Source organism: Zingiber officinale, chromosome 9A (genome assembly GCF_018446385.1).
Source record: "Zingiber officinale cultivar Zhangliang chromosome 9A, Zo_v1.1, whole genome shotgun sequence".
Classification (NCBI taxonomy): Eukaryota; Viridiplantae; Streptophyta; class Magnoliopsida; order Zingiberales; family Zingiberaceae; genus Zingiber; species Zingiber officinale.
Window position 1 is genome coordinate 70,059,736 of NC_056002.1, and position 15,911 is coordinate 70,075,646.

At 39.5% G+C, this 15,911-nt stretch overlaps 1 protein-coding gene across 1 annotated transcript; it reads left to right on the plus strand.

Moving 5' to 3' along the window:
- Positions 1 to 11,910: 11,910 nt before the first annotated feature.
- LOC122018794 (4-coumarate--CoA ligase-like 7) lies at positions 11,911 to 15,564 on the plus strand. Its single transcript, XM_042576208.1, has 6 exons — positions 11,911 to 12,972; positions 14,312 to 14,498; positions 14,572 to 14,717; positions 14,792 to 14,859; positions 15,097 to 15,199; positions 15,287 to 15,564. Exons 1-6 carry the CDS (start codon positions 11,941 to 11,943, stop codon positions 15,407 to 15,409), a joined length of 1,659 nt encoding a protein of 552 aa, XP_042432142.1. The 5' UTR covers positions 11,911 to 11,940; the 3' UTR covers positions 15,410 to 15,564.
- The last annotated feature ends 347 nt before the right edge of the window (positions 15,565 to 15,911 follow it).

The following is a 15,911-nucleotide window of genomic DNA, read 5'->3' on the forward strand; positions in this document are numbered from 1 at the left end:
AGATTTAGATTGGTCAGAGGATGACACAGTATATGTCTCACATTGATCAATCTAAATATCTAGGATAGAAGGTCACTTGTCATATATTGTGAGGAGTCACAATTAGTAGTCACAAGGTGATGTTGGATCTCAATATTCTTGTAACTTGGGTAGTAATGATGTATTGCTAGATACCGCTCATTACTTATGCTTCTAAATGGGTTTAGAAGCATTGCCAACGTTACAAGAACCTATAGGGTCACACACAAAGGATAATTAGATGGAGATTAGGTTCATATGATGAACCAAGAGGATTAGGTTCATGTGATGAACCAAATTGGATTAAGAGTAATCCTAATTGTACTAATTGAGTTGGACTCAAGTTGATTCATGTGTTCAATGAGTCTAATTTAGATTATGACTCATTAAATCAATTTAATTAAATGAATTAGATTCATTATATTAAATTGGCTTGAATCAAATGGTTGGATTAGATCAACTATGGGGGTTATAATGTCAAGTTTGACTTGACTTGAGAGGAAGAGGAAAAGTCGAGTTTGACTTGACTTTATGCCACATCATTTGTGAGTTGGCATTAAGTGGCCAATAATGGTGTTACACATCATCATGTTTAGAGCATGTGTGTGCCACCTCATGGAGGTTACAAATCTCCTCCTCATTTTAATGGCCACATTAAATGAGAGGAGGTTGCAATATGTGGCCGACCACTTTTGTGATGAATGGAATTTTGATTTCATTCAAGGCATTCATTCCATCATCATCTTCCTCAAGCTCTCAACCTTTCTCCCTCTCCTCTCTCGGCCGAACCTTACCAAGGTGCTACCACATCTTTGTGTTAGGTTTCTCCACCTATTTGTTCGTGTGGATACTTCTAGAGGGTTGTACACTTGACAACCTCAAGATCCGGCATCACTTGGAAGAGCGGGATTGCGAAGGGCATCGCATCGAGGGTAACTTCCTTCTCCTAGTCTAGATCTAGATGTAAGAAACTCGTACTCGTAAAATTTTTATTTTATTTTACTTCACACGGATCCGGTGGCTTGGGGTTCGGGGTTTCCGCAACTCGAAAAAGCGGTTTTCGCGGCCCGAAAAATCCAACAGTGGTATCAGAGCCACGTGCGAAGTCTTGTACGAGTTTATTTTATGTTTTTATGAAAAATAGAAGTTCTGTAATATTCTATAAATTTCCTAATTTTATAGTTTTTATGGGTATTTTTCTCGTAGTAGCGAAGCACAAGTGTTTCGACACTTGTAGGCTTCGACTACTGAGAAGATTTTTCCGAAACGGCAAGGTTTTGCCCCAAATCTTTTTGGGACAGCGGGCTAAGGTGCTGTAGGATCGCTAAGGAACACTCGCGATGGTTAGATCGCGGGTAGGGGTGCTGCCCCTGGCCCCGCAAGGGGATTCGTTCTGCGATTGCGCCCGAAAACCCGCTAAACGGAACCGCCGGGAATTTTACTCATAAAATTATAGTAAAAATTATAGAAATTGCATAATTTAGAATTATGTATCATTTTATGATAGTCATGGTCCAAAAAGACCCAATTTGATTGGAAATGTGTTGTAATTGATAATACGGCCTGCGTGTCGTCATGTGATGTGCGTGTTGTATATTTGATTCGCGACCTGCGCGTCGTGCCTTTTTCTATTTTATATTCTTGCTATAAATTAGTTTAGACTCGAATGTAACTCGAATTTCAAAAATTGTAATGTACAAAATTGGAGCGGTGGAAGGTCCACTCGAGACGGAGTTACGAGGAGGGCGCGAGCAACACAAGGTGGTCAAAGGGAGGAGCTTGAGAAGCTGTTGACCTTAGGTTGACCATCCGATCTTCTCATTGGCTTGAGAAGATCGTAGTAGGGCCATGACTAATCATAAATAATTTAATTAATTACTTGTGTGTATGTGATGCATAATTAGTAATTAATTAGTGTCTAACGATTAGATTAGATCTAAATCGTGTACAAGATGCACCCTCTCGATTAGATTAGATCTCAATCGTGTCAACTCAAATGCCTACCGTGCCGTGATACCTATCACTACCTCGATCACATGTGTTGTTGAATCTGCCAAAGCAGAGCAACACATATTATCTTGGTAGGGTACGGAGGGACAATCTTGGTCCCGCCTATCAACGCATGGGTGAGTAGAGACTCAATTTGATTGAGTACAACTAGTTAAATTGAGTTTAACTGTAGGCATTCTTCCAACGGTTGAAAAGATAGGACATAAATCACATTTATATTAATTCTTGGGCGTATTAGCCAAAGCTAACTCAAGTTTTAATATAACTGCGGGATAATGATCCTATAAACAAGAGTTGCATAGAGATGTAATTGGTAAATCGTTACCTCCAATCATACTAAGTCTTGGGCTATTTAGCCAAAGCTAACTCAAGGCGTAGTATGATGTGGATCTTGTCCCACACGAATTATAGCTAGTTGGTTAGAATCTAGTAAGTGTGGTTTGACCACATCACTCACTTGATTCTACAAAAATTATATAATTCAGTGGGAGCATCATTTAGTTAAAGGCCTAATTAAATGATAAAAGGAATATGATATTTACTTTCTGCTTTAATTTCTGTTGTAGATTACCATGACGTCGAATACGAACTCTTTCTCCCTACGTTCTGTCTTTGAGAAGGACAAGCTCAACGGAGCAAATTTCCTGGACTGGTACAGGAACCTGAGAATAGTTCTCACCCAAGAACATAAACTGTACGTTCTGGAGCAGCCCATTCCAGAGGCTCCTCCTGCCACTGCCACGCGAGCTGACCGAGATTCTTACAAGAAGCATCAAGATGACGCATTAGATGTGTCCTGTCTTATGCTCGCGACCATGAACTCTGAGCATCAGAAGCAACACGAGTTAATGGGCGCTTATGATATGGTTGAACATCTTCGTCAACTATATCAAGGACAAGCAGGGCACTGGAATAGGAACTGCATAGGATACCTGGAAGATCTTAAGAAGAAGAGAAATAAGATTTCTACTTCAGGTATAAATGTTATAGAAGTCAACCTCTCTATTTCTTCATCGTGGGTATTAGAAACCGGATGTTCTTCTCACATTTGTACTAATGTACAAGCGCTGAGAAATAGCAGAGCATTGACGAAGGGCGAGATAGACCTACGAGTAGGCAATGCAGCACGGGTTGCTGCTGTTGCTGTAGGAACTTACTATTTATCTCTACCCTCTGGCTTGTACTAGAATTAGATGAAAGTTGTTATGTGCCTGCCTTAACTAAGAACATTATATCAGTTTCTTGTTTGGACAAGAAAGGGTTCTCTTTTATAATAAAGGACAAATGTTGTTCTGTTTATTTAAAAGATATGTTCTATTGTAGTGCACCTCTGATGAACGAACTCTATATTCTAGACCTTGAAAGCCCAATCTATAACATAAATACCAAGAGGTTCAAGACAAATGACTTGAACCAAATCTATCTCTGGCACTGTCGCTTAGGTCATATAAATGACAAGCGCTTATCCTAGCTCCATAAGGATGGTTTGCTGGACTCATTTGATTTTGAATCTTATGAGACATGCGAGTCATGCCTTCTAGGTAAGATGACCAAGACTCCCTTTAGTGGGCACAGTGAAAGAGCGACTAATTTGTTAGGACTTATACATAGTGATGTATGTGTCCCTTTCAATGTCGCTGTTAGAGGCGGTTATAGGTACTTCATCACATTTACTGATGACTTCAATAGATATGGTTATGTGTACTTGATGACACATAAGTCTGAATCCTTTGAAAAGTTCAAGGAATTCAAGAATAAAGTACAGAACCAGCTTGACAAGAGTATTAAGATACTTCGATCAGATCGAGGTGGAGAATACCTTAGCTATAAGTTTCGTGACTATCTAGCTGAGTGTGGGATTCTATCCCAACTCACTCCTCCTGGAACACCACAGTGAAATAGTGTATCCGAAAAGAGGAATCGTACCCTATTAGATATGGTACGGTCTATGATGAGTCACACAGATCTTCCTACATTTCTTTGGGGCTATGCTCTAGACACGGCAGCTTTTATACTCAACTGAGTTCCATCCAAGGTCGTGATAAAGACACCATATAAAATATGGACTGGGAGAGATGCCCAGGTGTCTTTTATGAGGATTTTGGGTTATGAGGCTTACGTTAGACGTCAAGTTTCAAACAAATTAGGACCCAAATCTGACAAGTGCTATTTTATTGGATATCCCAAGGAAACTAAGGGATATTACTTCTACATTCCCAGTCAGCACAAGGTAGTTGTGGCAAAGACTGGGGTCTTTCTAGAAAGGGACTTTGTTTCTAGAAAGACTAGTGCGAGTACGTTCGATCTTGAAGAAGTTCAAGATGCGGACCATAGCACTGAAGCCTCGATGGAAGTTGAACTGGAACCACAAAGTGTTATGGATGATGTTGTTCAAAGAGTTGAGGAACAACAACCAGTTCAAGTAGACATACCTCTTCGCAGGTCTGATAGGGTACGTCGTCAGCCTGAGAGATATTCATTTCTCTTGTCTGACCATGATGACGTTGTGCTCATAGAGGATGAGCCTACCACCTATCAAGAAGCTGTGATGAGACCATATTAAAAGAAATGGCTAGAGGCAATGAGATCCGAAATGAAATCCATGTACACCAACCAAGTATGGACTTTGGTTGATCCACCTGAAGGGGTAAAACCCATAGGGTGTAAGTGGGTCTTTAAGAGAAAGACTGACATGGATGGACTTATCTATAAGGGTCGCTTGGTAGCTAAAGGTTTCAAGCAGATTCATGGTATTGACTATGATGAAACCTTTTCTCCAGTAGCGATGTTTAAGTCCATTCGGATCATGCTTGCTATTGCAGCATACCATGACTATGAGATATGGCAGATGGATGTCAAAACCGCGTTTCTGAATGGAAACCTGCTCGAGGATGTGTACATGACACAACCTGAGGGTTTTGTAGATCCACGGCATACTAGCAGAGTATGCAAGCTGCATAGGTCCATTTATGGACTAAAGCAAGCTTCTCGGAGATGGAATCTTTGATTCGATGATGCAATCAAACAGTTTGGTTTCATCAAGAATGAAGATAAACCTTGTGTCTACAAGAAGGTTGTAGGGAACACAGTTGTCTTTGTTACTTAGAGCCCTAAAGTCAATTATGGACTTGTTGTATCATATTCTTATATAAATAAAGGCATTTGTTTTGGTTATTATACTTACTTGTATTGGTGCCAAATAAACTAAGTATAATAGCGTCCTTGAGTAGAAGGTTCTCACCTATATCAATCTGTTAGTTGAACTGATAGTGAGATGATATAGGGAACACTACTCTTAATCATTCCTAGTCGAGTATTAACATTCAGGGACAATGTTAATGCAATAAGACTAGCATGTAGGTCAACTCGATGACTTGATCTCACAAGTCATGGATATAGATATATCAAGTTGACACATGGGTATGCATTGGAGAATGTATACTGAATGACCCGCCATGAGAAAGTATCATGGATCGTTATATGAGTGTCATATACTTTCTCATGTGGCTATTAGTATGACTACTAGTCCTTGGACCTGAAGTCACCATGGATCCCTACATAAGGAGTTATGTACTTTGGTTTCGTCAAACGTCACCCGTAACTGGGTGGTCTATAAAGGCGATTACTGGGTATATAACGAATTATGCAGAGGGATGTGAGTGATGTAGATAGGATCTATCCCTCCTATATGACGGGAGCGACATTGATATTCTTGATAAAGTGAGACCACGAAGTGCATGACCATGCCCAAATGAGTCAATATGATATATTGAGCTCATTTGATTTAGTGAGTCTACTTGGAGTTCAAGATTTAGATTGGTCATAGGATGACACGGTCTATGCCTCACATTGATTAATCTAGATGTCTAGGATAGAAGGACACTTGTCATATATTGTGTGGAGTCACAATTAGTAGTCACATGGTGATGTTGGATCTCAATATTCTTGTAACTTGGGTAGTAATGATATGTTGCTAGATACCGCTCATTACTTATGCTCCTAAATGGGTTTAGGGGCATTGCCAACGTTACAAGAACCTATAGGGTCACACACTAAGGACAATTAGATGGAGATTAGGTTCATATGATGAACCAAGAGGATTAGATTCATTTGATGAATCAAATTAGATTAAGAGTAATCCTAATTGGGCTAATTGAGTTGGACTCAAGTTGATTCATGTGTTCAATGAGTCTAATTTAGATTATGACTCATTGAATCAATTTAATTAAATGAATTAGATTCATTATATTAAATTGGCTTGAATTAAATGGTTGGATTAGATCAACCATGAGAGAGATTAAGTCAAGTTTGACTTGACTTGAGAGGAAGAGGAAGAGTCAAGTTTAACTTGACTTTATGCCACATCATTTATGACTTGGCATTAAGTGGCCAATGATGATGTGCCACATCATCATGTTTAGCACATGTGTGTGCCACCTAATGGGGGTACAAATTCCCTTTCAATTTAATGTGGCCCTCCACATTTAGTGAAAAAAAGGAGTTACACTCCATGAAGGTGGCCGGCCACTTTTGATTGTGAATGGAATTCATTTTTCATTCAAGGGCATTCACTTCATCTTCTTCCTCAAGCTCTCCTTCTCCTCTCCCTCTTGTCCTTGGCCGAACCACCTAGGTGCTAGCACACCTATTGTTTGGTCTTCTCCACCTAATTAGTTCGTGTGGATACGCATAGAGAGTTGTCTACCTTGACAACTTGAGATACAACATCTCCTTGGACAAGCGGGACTCGCGAAGGGCACGCATCAAGGGTAAAAGGTTTTCTCCTTGTAAATCTAGTTTAGAACTAGCATAAAACTCGTAATGTTTTTCGAAAGTTTTATTCTTCACATGGTTCCGGTGGCGGGGTTTCCGCAACGCGAAAAAATGATTTTCGCGGCCCGAAAACCCCAACAGTCTTCCTTATATTGTATGTGGATGACATACTACTCATTGGGAAAGACATCCCTTTGCTGCAGTCTGTCAAGACTTGGCTAGGAACTTGTTTCTCAATGAAGAACTTAGGTGAAGCATCCCGTATTCTAAGCATACGGATCTATAGAGATAGATCTAAGAGGTTGCTTGGCCTAAGTCAGAGTACATACATTGACAAGGTACTTCTACGGTTTGTCATGCAGAACTCCAAGAAGGGATTTCTGCCGATGTCACATGGTGTGAGTCTTTCAAAAACTCAAGGTCCCTCTTCTAGAGAGGAGAGAGACCGCATGGATCAGATCCCTTATGCCTCAGCCATAGGATCTATCATGTACGCCATGCTATGTACTCGTCCTGATGTCTCGTATGCTTTGAGCATGATGAGCAGATACTAGTCAAATCTAGGTGAAAGTCACTGGATAGCGGTCAAGAATATTCTTAAGTACTTAAGAAGGACTAAAAAATATTTCTTGATATATGGAGGCGATGACGAGCTAGCTGTAAAGGGTTACAGTGATGCCAGCTTCTAGACCGACCAAGATGATTATCGATCGCAGTCAGGGTTCGTGTTTTGCATAAATGGTGGTGCTGTGAGCTGGAAGAGTTCAAAGCAGAACATAGTCACTGATTCTACAACAGAGGCCGAGTATATTGCTGCATCAGAAGTAGCAAAAGAGGCAGTTTGGATCCGCAAGTTCATCACTGAACTTGGGGTGGTTCTTAGCATCGTTGACCCTATTGAGCTCTATTGTGACAACAATGGAGCAATTACGCAGGCCAAGGAACCTTCCTCACACCAGCGGACCAAACACATACTACGGCGCTTCCATCTCATTCGGGAGATTATCGAGAGAGGAGATGTGAAGATTTGCAGAGTACCCACAGAGGCTAACATCGCAGATCCCTTGACCAAGGCTTTGGCACAGAGAAAGCATGATGGTTACACTAGGTCATTAGGCCTTAGAGCCTACACTGATTGGCACTAGTGCTAGTGGGAGATTGTTAGTTAGAGCCCTAGAGCCAATCATTTGATGATTATTGTATGGACTCGTTGTATCATATTCTTGTATATAAATAAAGACATTTATTTTTGGTTATTATACTTACTTGTATTGGTGCCAAATAACTAAGTATAATAGCTTCCTTGTGTAGAAGGTTCTTACCTATATCAATCGACTGGTTGAATCGATAGTGAGATTATATAGGGAACACTACTCTTAATCATTCCTAGTCGAGTATTAACATTCAGGGACAATGTTATGCAATAAGACTAGCATGTAGGTCAACTCGATGACTTGATCTCATAAGTCATGGATATAGAGATATCAAGTTGACACATGGGTATGCATTGGAGAATGTATACTGAATGACCCGCCATGAGAAAGTATCATGGATTGTTATATGAGTGTCATATACTTTCTCATGTGGCTATTAGTATGACTATTAGTCCTTAGACCTGAAGTCACCATGGATCCCTATATAAGGAGTTATGTACTTTGGTTTCGTCAAACATTACCCGTAACTGGGTGGACTATAAATGCGATTACTCGGTGTGTAACAAATTATGCAGAGGGATGTGAGTAATGTAGATGGGATCTATCCCTCCTATATGACGGGAGTTACATCGATATTCTTGATAGAGTGAGACCACTAAGTGCATGGCCATGCTCAAATGATTCAATATGAGATATTGAGCTCATTTGATTGAGTGAGTCTACTTGGAGTTCAAGATTTAGATTGATTAGAGGATGACACGGTCTATGCCTCACATTAATCAATCTAGATGTCTAGGATAGAAGGACATTGTCATATATTGTGAGGAGTTACAATTAGTATTCACAAGGTAATGTTGGATCTCAACATTCTTATAACTTGGGGTCTAGGATAGAAGGACATTATCATATATTGTGAGGAGTTACAATTAATAGTCACAAGGTGATGTTGGATCTCAACATTCTTATAACTTGGGTAGTAATGATGTGTTGCTAGATACCACTCATTACTTATGCTTCTAAATGGGTTTAGGAGCATTGCCAACGTTGTAAGAACCTATAGGGTCACACACAAAGGACAATTAGATGGAGATTAGGTTCATATGATGATCCTAAAGGATTAGGTTCATGTGATGAACCAAATTGAAAAGAGTAATCCAAATTAGGCTAATTGAGTTGGACTCAATTTGGTTCATGTATTAGATGAGTCTAATTTGGACTTACACTCATTGAATTAATTTAATTCAATGAATAGAGATTCATTAAATTAAAATTGACTTGAACCAATGGTTATATTAGATCAACCAAGGGAGAGAAGTGGTCAAGTTTGACTTAACTTGAGAGGAAGATGAAGGGTCAAGTTTGACTTGATCATTTGCCACCTCATTGGTGAATTGGCATTAAGTGGCTGATGATGATGTGCCACATCATCAAGGTTAGCACATGTGTGTGCCACCTCATGAGGGAGATCAAGAATTTTTTACTCTTGAATTTCCATGGAGTATATAAACCTTTTTGAAAGGTGGTCGGCCACTTTTGTGGAGTTACAAGCTTGAATTGATTTTTCATTCAAGTCATCTTCTTCTTCAAGCTCTTCTCTTCTCTCCCTCTCCTCCCTTGGCCGAACCCTAAAAAGGTGCTAGCACACCTTTTGTTTGGTCTCTCTATCTCTTGCTTGTGTGGATACACATAGAGGAGTGTCTACTTTGACACTCTCGAGATCTGGCGAACTTTGGACGAGCGGGATTAAGCGAAGGGCTTCGCATCAAGGGTAAAGCTCTTCTCCTTTGTAGATCTAGTTTAGATCTAGGTTAGAAAACTCATACTCGAAGTTTTACGAAATTTTAATCTTCGCACGGATCCGTGGCATGGGAGTTTCGGGATTTCCGCAACGCAAAAAATAATTTTTGCTGCCCGAAAAATCCAACAAAACACACATATTAAACACATGTGAAACCTAACTTAAACTCTTTGACACACATATTAAAATATGATTGTACTCGATCAAACTTAGGTTGATTGCACCCACAGTAATATCCTCTGTCATTCTACCGTTATGCGATAGCATCATTCATCTCCCTCATTCGTGAATAGAATTTTCTTGGTTGGATCCTCGACTCAGGCAATAGAAGCATTGAAGATGCTGGTGGTGGCTTTCCGTTCACGAGTAGTAACAACTGCATCGACATCAAGGGCACCACTATTAATATCATTCCCACAACGATAGTAAGCTAATCTCGTTGCCTCTTCCATTGGTGGGTAACTTCTCCTCACCGTTCTCTTTTCCACCGTGAACTTATCTACCGGAGCCCTTGGAGGACAAACTGTAGCTATTTGCCTCAAGCTTTCTCTTAAACAAGCATCCAACCACTCTAAATATGTCCTTCTTTCTCAGATTAGGGTAGTCAGAGCAGTAGCAACTACCTCCCTTCCCCTTCTCTACCCAACCAAAGTGTCACCTCCCTGTAGGGGGTGAATATATGACAAAGCTCCCGTTTCTTATATCTGGTGGTAGTTTGGTCTCTTCTATTGGCGCCAACCGTACGAGAAGCAACAATAACATCAGGTATTTTTTCTACAGCAATTCCAGCAAAGTCCAATGAAGCCCAAATCATTAACTTTCGGTGATGATGCAGCGAGACCTATAGCAGCGCAGTATAAGCATCTACAGCAGACAATGGTCAAGCTGCTTACTGAAGCTGCAAAGATGGTCATGGCTAGGAATTTTACTATGCAAAGATGGTCATAGCTGGTATATTGGCACGGCTCAATCACCAACTCCCCTTGCCATTGGGGAAGCCCCTTATCCACTCTACCTTCTACTTCAAGGAGGCACTGCAACATATTCTCTGTAACACCCCTAGTCTTGATCTTTCTTGCAATTCGTCCTCTCACCATCACAACAATCCATTGTCTACTTATCTGTCGGTGTAATTTGACATTGTTCACAAACTTAGTATCTATAAGTCATTCTCTGAGGTCTCTCCCATTGTCGAATTCTCCAACTTCACTTGCGATGCCTCTTTTTTACAAATCTAGTATCAATACTGAAAATAACAGTGTCTAATTATGCCCAGGAATAATAGTATTAGCCCATTGAGAACCATTGAGAAGATAGGATATTTGGACAATAAATAATTTATTTTTTTATTTATCTAAGTAAACAGTTTAAGGGATTAATTTTACCTATCTTCCTCAATCAAAATAAACACACACGGTGAACTATGATTTTTTTGTTCCTTTTTCACACCCCTAAATTTATTTCATCTATCTATGATCCACTCCTTTAGATAAGTAGAGTATTAATTTTTTATAAAATGTATCTAAAAGAGTTATTCTTAATCCACTGTCTTCGTAGTCCATGCGCCCTTAATATTTTTAGGATTCGATTTAAAGGAGTCGTTCTCTGTCACTTTTTTTTTTTGTTTTTTTTTAAGTCCACGAGAATATCTTCAGTTAACATGTGGTCTGGCATAGACCCATACAGGTAGGCTTACAGAGGGGGCTATGATGCGCATCAAAAGTACTCCTAGAATAGGAATATAACGATAAATTAAAAATTGAGAGGTTTACTAAATTAGCACGCGGCAGTCGTTTTTTTTAGGTTTTTTTTCTTTCTTTTATTTTCATTGCGGCAGGTTTTAAAAAATAAAATTTTTAATTATTATATTTGAATTAAAGGTTACAAAATCCATGATTTTTTATTGCGTTAATAATTCAAGTATGATAATCAATATAGAATAAAAATCTTTGGAAAGTAATTAAATTCAGAAAATTTTCTATAAATGTATTAACCTTTTAATCCTTATAATAACAACCCTATTTAGACAATTTTAATTGGTAGGTTACAAACTTACAATAATCGACTTTCCTACTACGGCAGAAGTGTCCGCAGGCAATTAAATTTATGCGACCGTTGGCATTTTAAAAGGGGGCATAAGTCTAATCGATTACTCATAAGCCTAACCGATTAGGCCACCCCCTCAAAATGGAAGAACGAGCAATCGTCGTCCCGAACCACCTTCCGCCATTATCTCCATTGGCTCCGTCCCCCGATCCACGATCTGGTTTCGACTCTGCATCCAGAACCTTCCATAGCCTCCGTCCGTACGTCCCCCTTCCGCCGCCCGATCGCCCCCTCTCCTTCGCCGCCTACGCTTTCTCCCTCCTCCCCTCCCCTCTCCCCTCCCACCCCGCCATCGTCAACGCCGCCACCGGCGACACAATCTCCTTCGTTGATTTCATAACCCAGGTCCGCTCCCTTGCCGCTGCCTTACGGTCCGAGGTCGGCCTCGCCAAGGGCCATGTCGTCTTCATCCTTGCCCCACCCTCCCTCGATATTCCCGCTTTGTACCTCGCCATTCTCTCCATCGGCGCCGTTATTTCCGCTGCCAACCCTGCCTCCTCCCCCGCCGAGCTCGCTCGCCTTGTCTCCCTCTCGGATCCCCACATTGCCTTCGCCGCGTCGCAGGACGCCGCCAAGCTCCCCAGCCACGTGGCCACCGTCCTACTCGACTCGCCCCGTTTCCGCTCGTTTCTCGATGCCGAGGCAGGGGACCTCGTGGAGGAGGAGGTCGAGCAATCGGACGTGGCCGTCATACAGTACTCCTCCGGGACAACCGGTATGGTGAAGGCGGCGGCGCTGTCGCATCTAAATTTCATCGCGATGGTCGCTGGATTCCACTCTTTGAGGAAGCCAGCGGGCGGGGAAGAGGTGACGCTCCTGGGAGCGCCCCTGTTCCATTCCATGGGTTTCTTCTTCTTGATGAAAGGGTTGGCGTTGGGCGAGACGACTGTGGTGATGGGGGGCCGGGGAGGTGTGAAGGAAATGATTCAGGCCGCAGAGAGATATCGGGCGACGGCCATGACGGCGTCGCCCCCCGTGGTTGTTGCGATGGCAAGGTCACTGGAGAGTGTCGGCCTGACAGCACTGGAGTACGTCACCTGCGGCGGAGCCGCACTCCCTGAGGCAGCAGCCATGAGATTCATGAGGCGCTTTCCACATATTCAGATCCGTCAGGTAAGCATTTCATTTTATTTTCTTCGTTTTTAACAAAATTATTTAAAATTATTGAATTAGTGAGATAATTTTTTTAAGTTGAATTTGAATCCATAATATTTTTAAACAATCAAATTGATTAGTTTTATAAAATTTAATTTAAATATGCTCAAATTAAAATATAAATAATTAAATTATTTCAAAGTATAATTATATTTTATTCGAATCATAATGCAAAGAACTCGAATTTGAATTTTATTTCGAGTTAAACTCGACTTAAAATTCTTTATATTTTTAAACTTCTAATAAATTCAAATAACAAATATTAATATTTTAATATTATTTCATTGTACCTTCAGAGTACACGTAGTATTAAAGTAGGGGCCAATATTGTTTGTGTCATTGATCGATTTCACTGGCTGAGAAATGATAGCGTTAGCCACTTTGCTTATAGAGATGTTTTTGGCGTGAAGTAGTGAATTGCGCATGAGAAACATAATGTCCATTCTTAACTTTAAATCCAAGAAAGAATGAATGCGTAGCGTCGGTATCGATCCGTCCTGTTCATCTCTGTATTAGAGTTAGTTAAACGAGTCGCTCTTCTGTCAAATACAATTACAAGTGATTTTGAGTAGTAATACTTTATTTTTTTTAATTATATGTACCAAAACGAGACTCATCTGTATATTTATTTATTATTAAAAAAAATCCTTGAGTTTTATTTATCTATTTTCGTATATTTACATTGCTTGTGCCTCCGTCAAGATTTAAATTTTATATATATATATATATATATATATATATATATTTATTCTGTAATGGTCTTCCTAGATTGGAATCACCATATGAGTTGAGAAGGATAACTTATTGAGTAATAATATGCATAGAAAAAAAAAATTTAAAGAAAAATTTAAGCATAGACACCTAAATTTATAATTTTTTTTTTTTTTAGACTCATCACTTTATATATCTATCCTTGAATATTTTTTTAATATTCTTTCCTAATGCATATTAATTTTCTTTATATATCTATCCTTGAATATTTTTTTAATATTCTTTCCTAATGCATATTAATTTTCTAATTTATTTATCGAATTAGATTAGATGTAACAACTACTACCTAGTTTCTTCTGGTAGAATCAAATACAACAACTACTGGATTTTATTATCAGGTGTGCCCCTCATGCAATTTCTGGAGTCAATGGCACAGAAGCAACCCTATTGTCAACTAATTCAATTTTTTTTTCCTATTAAAAAGAACAAAAATCAAAAAGCCTCTTTTTATTGGAATAGTCAAAAAAAAAAATGTCTTTTTCATTTATTATTAAAAAAATATCTCATCCGATTAAATGATGGTTAGGGATATGGATCCACTGAAGCCGGAGGCATATCGAGGATGATATGTAAAGAAGAGTGTCATCGGATGAGGTCAGTCGGACGCCTCTCCCAACATGTCGAGGCAATGCTTGTGGATAATGCCACAGGAGAAACATTATCAATTGGCAAAACCGGCGAGCTATGGCTTAGAGGTCCTTCAATCATGTTAGGTGATAATAAATCATCTAAAAGCCCTTTTGCTCTAATTGTACTTTCACAACAGTTTTATCTCATTGTTATCAGGTTATGTGGGAAATAAGCAAGCCAATGCAAACACCTTCGATGCTAGAGGCTGGCTAAAGACTGGTGACCTTTGTTACTTTGATGAGGATGGGTTTCTTTACGTTGTGGATAGGTTGAAGGAATTGATAAAATATAAAGCCTATCAAGTAAGTTTAAAACTCGCTCTAGGTTGAAAATAAAATTCTACAAACACTTGTTTATCAACCGTGTATAATTGTAGGTTCCACCTGCTGAGTTAGAGCATTTGCTTCAATACCTTCCAGGGGTTGCCGACGCTGCTGTGGCTTCGTGAGTTCGATTGATTTTTAGTTAAACTTTGACTTCCTTTTGGATCGAACTCATGCTAAATTGAATATTTTCTAGTAAATTTAATGATCATGATAGAGAATTCATAAAACAAAATAAATTATTTTCAACTTATTTATTTATTTGCACATACACGTTGGTTGATTTCAACAAATTTGGTATGTAATTCCTGCCTACTTTCAAGTCATAACTCTTTGCGGCTTGTCTGCCAAATGATAGTTATCCAGATGAAGAGGCAGGTCAAATACCTATGGCTTTAATAGTTCGACAACCAAACTCCAAACTAACTGAAGTAGAAGTAATGAATTTCATTGCGAAACAGGTTAAAGTATCTTTAGTCATATTTCATTCTAAATTCATGCAAAAATAGATTAAGACTGAATCCTTTATTTCTGTTGTTGTGTTGTAGGTAGCGCCATACAAGAAGATTCGCAAAGTTGTGTTCACTAACAAGATACCGAAAACGCCATCAGGAAAGATCTCGAGGGCTGAATTACGCAACCATCCAGTTTTGAAGTCCTCTAGACTATAAGAGGGATTCTTTTTTTGTAATAAATAATTAGGTGGATAAATTGGACTCATGTATGCCCCAATATACTATGTCCTCAAGTTTCTTCAATAATGATCTCTCTTGGGGCCTGGGGCCTGGGGCCTGGGGCCGGACTGATGGTCCTAGGTTCGATGTTACATGATTCATTTTTTTCAATCATAATCATATGTCGCATATCATCTATATTTTTTTGAACTTTCTTTGAGCGTATACATATTTGTTGTCTGCCTCTCAAATATTTTGCTTGTTAAAGGTTCCAAAAGTTAGTCCCAAGGGGAGTTTAACTGAAGAGTTGATGTGGATGTATGTGCCTCTTGTATATATGTTAAGAGAAGAATGCCAGATGCAGCCTTGTACAAGTTAATGGAATTAAGAACAATGGAATTAAGAACAGACTAAGCTGAATCTTATATGATGTAACATGGTGATGCTTTAAAACGTGTAATTCTGAATGAGGACGGCAAGTGATAAGTTTTTGATGTAC

Coding starts and splice junctions, on each gene's coding strand:
- LOC122018794 (XM_042576208.1), top strand. CDS start 11,941: ATGGAAGAACGAGCAATCGTCGTCCCGAACCACCTTCCGCCATTATCT. Junction 12,973..14,311: donor CACATATTCAGATCCGTCAG/GTAAGCATTTCA, acceptor AATGATGGTTAG/GGATATGGATCCACTGAAGC. Junction 14,718..14,791: donor TAAAATATAAAGCCTATCAA/GTAAGTTTAAAA, acceptor GTATAATTGTAG/GTTCCACCTGCTGAGTTAGA.